The sequence below is a fragment of the Rosa chinensis genome, chromosome 6 (assembly GCF_002994745.2).
Source record: "Rosa chinensis cultivar Old Blush chromosome 6, RchiOBHm-V2, whole genome shotgun sequence".
Classification (NCBI taxonomy): Eukaryota; Viridiplantae; Streptophyta; class Magnoliopsida; order Rosales; family Rosaceae; genus Rosa; species Rosa chinensis.
In genome coordinates this window covers 52,694,088-52,697,823 of record NC_037093.1, presented here as the reverse complement: position 1 = coordinate 52,697,823, position 3,736 = coordinate 52,694,088, and the positions used below count along the sequence as shown (strand labels likewise).

At 38.0% G+C, this 3,736-nt stretch overlaps 1 protein-coding gene across 1 annotated transcript; it reads right to left on the bottom strand.

Moving 5' to 3' along the window:
* Positions 1-3,226: 3,226 nt before the first annotated feature.
* Positions 3,227-3,340, bottom strand: LOC112171548 (dolichyl-diphosphooligosaccharide--protein glycosyltransferase subunit 4A-like). The gene has a single exon (XM_024308714.1). The coding sequence runs from the start codon at positions 3,338-3,340 to the stop codon at positions 3,227-3,229; it is 114 nt and encodes a 37-aa protein (XP_024164482.1).
* Positions 3,341-3,736: the final 396 nt, after the last annotated feature.

Genomic DNA, 3,736 nt, shown 5'->3' with positions numbered 1-3,736 from the left:
AACTTGAATCAAAATTACAATCGAAAATGTGCCTTATATAGGGCACATAGAATAAACTTAATACAACTAAAAAACAAAAAGAACAATTTATTATAGACTAAAACTAGGAAACCTAATTAAATAAAAATCGGAAATAAAATCCTAGATATTAAAGAATATTACGCAAACATATATTTGGAATCTCAACCAAGATTTCGATCGAGAATCCCGGTATATCCAAAAGAGTAATTTATGATTAATTCCATCATTAAGAAGCCTATTTGAATACCAATTTTCAATATTCAAATCATTCTTCTTAATGTGCAGACGCTTCTTTCTTTTCGAGATTCTTTGTTGAAGTTGGCTAAAATCTCGTCCTACATCAGTACCTTCTCCTCCTGATTCTACACTTCAATTAATCGTGGATGCATACTGGGTAATAACTCCTTCTTGTTGAGATTCTTTGAAGAGAAATTGATTTTGCTTGTTTTCACTTGCCAGCTTTCTTCAAAATTTCGGGGCATTTCTTCTGGTGTCTACATATTCTTCCACTTACTTTGCTAGGATTGCACTTTGGGCTTCACTCCTGAACACCTGGTAAGCTGGGATCGCATTTTGTGATTCTCTCCTGAACACTTGGTGAGTTGGGATTGCATTTCGTGCTTCTCTCCTGAATGCCTGGTGAGCACTAAGACAGGTAATCGCTATCTCAATGAAATTTGTTGTCTTGTAGCTACCTCCACATGAATCTCAAGTGATTGATTAAGACTTTTGTTCTTTGTGTGCAGGCATAACAACTTGAACGTGGCTGGGCATCTTAATTGGTCTTTTGTTGTTTGACTTGCATGCCATGTGAACTTGCAGCATGCTTTAACAAATCAACCTTTCTTGCTTAGCTTTATAATATATATTTTGTGGTTCCTCAAAGCACCTGGAGATAGCCTCGTTGTTTAGCTTTTATCCGAGTTGTAGCACAACGCACTCTGAAAATTATGGTTTTGAAGAGTTTAAAGCTTTCGACTTTGTCATTTACATGACTGTCATATTCTTCTTCTTTTTTTGACCCAGAACAATAATCAATTGTCCATGATCGGTCGTTCTCTCAGCCATTCTTTGCAATCCCCTGTTTGACAGAGCCTTTGTATGTGCTGCAGGTACCAGTGGAGGCAAGAACTTTGACAGCGTGATTTCACCGCTGGGATTTGATGGACAAAGTGAGTCCAGATTTCTCACATAGAAGTGAAAGGCTTCTGCTTCACAACTGGGTCACGTAAAAGCCTCTGCATTATATTTATGAATGCAAAGCGTGTTGCAGCTTCATTTATCAATTTGGCCGGGTGAGTTGTACATGTTTTGCAACTTTTTGTTTTACTCATTTGTTGTGATGGTGTTCAGCTACATAAGGAGCCTCGGCAAAGCTCCAGTAGTGACCAATTGCCTTGCTTCTGGCATGGAGAGAGCAGCTTTTCTTATTTGCTTCAAGACCAATGGTCATGGTTTATGATCAAGGAATAGCACATCCAAAAGAAGAGAGGTGCGTGGCGTGTCAGTAGTAGTGGTAACCTGCAGCTTTGACTTTCTTTGTGAGTTCGAAAGTGCCACAGAGACGAGACGCTGCTGCCAGGATGAGAGAGCAAAGTTGTCGCTGCTACAATATGGGGAGGCCTGCTGCCGGGATTTGAGAGCGCAAGGCCTGCAGTGGAGGCGCTGCCCTGATATGTTCATCGGGACGCTGCCCGGCATGTTCATCGGGACGCTGCCCGGCATGGTATTTTTGTTCTTTTGTTTTTACTTTGGTACGGCATCGTTGAGAGGCCTGTGAACACCCAAAGAGGAGGTGGAGCCTGTGAGCATTCAAAGAGAAGGTGGAGCATGGAAGGGAGGAAATCTCAACCTTTGTGGTGTCTTGAATATCTCCTCTAAACTTTGTCTTCCAATTGCTTCCTCCCTCTGCAATTCCACGCTGTTGTGCTCCTGACGTTCTTGTCCTCCTGCTGCCTCTTCACGTTGCGGCCTTGTCCCCTCTTTTTGACCTCCTAGGCTCGTTTTATATGAGACCCAAGAGTTGTTGAGGTTGAACTATTCTCACCTTTTTTAATTGTACTTGGACTCGTCCTCTTCTCAAATTACATCTGCCTTGAACTATTTCTTTATTACTTTGTTGTAGAGTTTTAGTAAAAGGTGGAAGTAACTCGGCAGAAAAACTGTAGAATCCTAGAAGTACCATGCCTTTTTTCTTATTATTCTTTTCATGTTTTGGTTTTGCCGAAAACACTCATATTGTTGAAGAGTCCTCATTCAAGATGACCTTGTGATTTTTTTTCATTTCAACAAGGATCTCTGTGTGTGTGTATTAGCTTTGACATGAATGTGTTCGTCGAAATAGTATGTTTCTATGTTCATCTGACATAGGTGCATATTATGTGTGTGTGTGTGTTTAGCTTTGACATAAATGTGCTCGTTGAAATAGTATGTTTTCATGTCCATCTGACAGGTGCGTTTAACACACTTCTGAAAGTAATGGCTGCCAGTTAATGTATCTTATCTCGATATAATATACACTTCATGCAATACCACCCGATATTGTCACCACATTACTCTTAACTCGATCTTAAGAGAGAGAGTTAGTTGTTTAGGCAGGCCTACTTAGTAACAAATAAATAAATTGAGGAGTAATTATGATGTAGAGGTATATCAAATACGATCTAACCAAGATTAGTGTATGTACGTAAGGTATTACATGGTTGAAGTTATAAAATGTGTGAAGAGAGTCTGACTCGTTATAACTTATAAGATATAACAGATTATGAACTCGTGAAAAGCTAAAAAGGCGCATAATTCAAATTTTAGTATTTATTTAAATTTTTTTTTGTAACAAACTAGTATTTGTTTAAGAGAAATTTTATATACACCCACCTATTTTCTTAAAACACATCCATAAACTTTTTTTTGACACTTTTTTCTTGATTATTCCTTTTTTACCCTTTTTCTATTCATTCGATTTCTCTCTTCCTAACTGCCCTGTCTCTTCGAGCTGGTTTATGATTAGTATAAGTCACAGACAAATGCATGTAGAATTAGAAGTGATCGAGAGGACATAATAGGAAGCTGATCAACGCTAAGGTAGTAGTAAAAGTTCAAGTGCTAACAAGATTTAGTAATACATATATGCATCGACTAGGTCTTTCTTTGGAATTCATTAATTTGGTATCTCCATTAGCAGATACAATATCATATTCCCATACTCTCACTTGCTTTCATATTTTGGATTTGCTGTCACGTAATGATAATCAATTACAAGGATAAATATGAACGTGCCAAGAACATTGGCTATTATGCCAAATTGATGATCACCAATCATCTTGGTTAAGATTAGACGCAAAAATGACATGGGTGCTCAACTAGCTCCTCCTCACGGCCATCATTGCCAACAAAGTACTTTACTTGTTGGAAAAAAGGGCAAAATAGGATTTCGAATTTTCACAAAAATGTAGGGTGTGTATTTAACAAATGGGGATGTGTATATATAAGTACTCTTTGTTTAATCAAACATTTCTATTACCATATTTACTTTCAGGAAATAAAAAATGAGAAACACAAACTCAAATACCAAACCATAATAAAAGATGAAAATGCACTAAGAGATTCAATGTCGTTCGGCAATGTGCCTATGTCTACGGAGTAGCAGCAACGATTATAATAATGGTACACCGGCTAAGAGATATATGCCTCTTCAAGCTTAGCACACCTGAAGGAA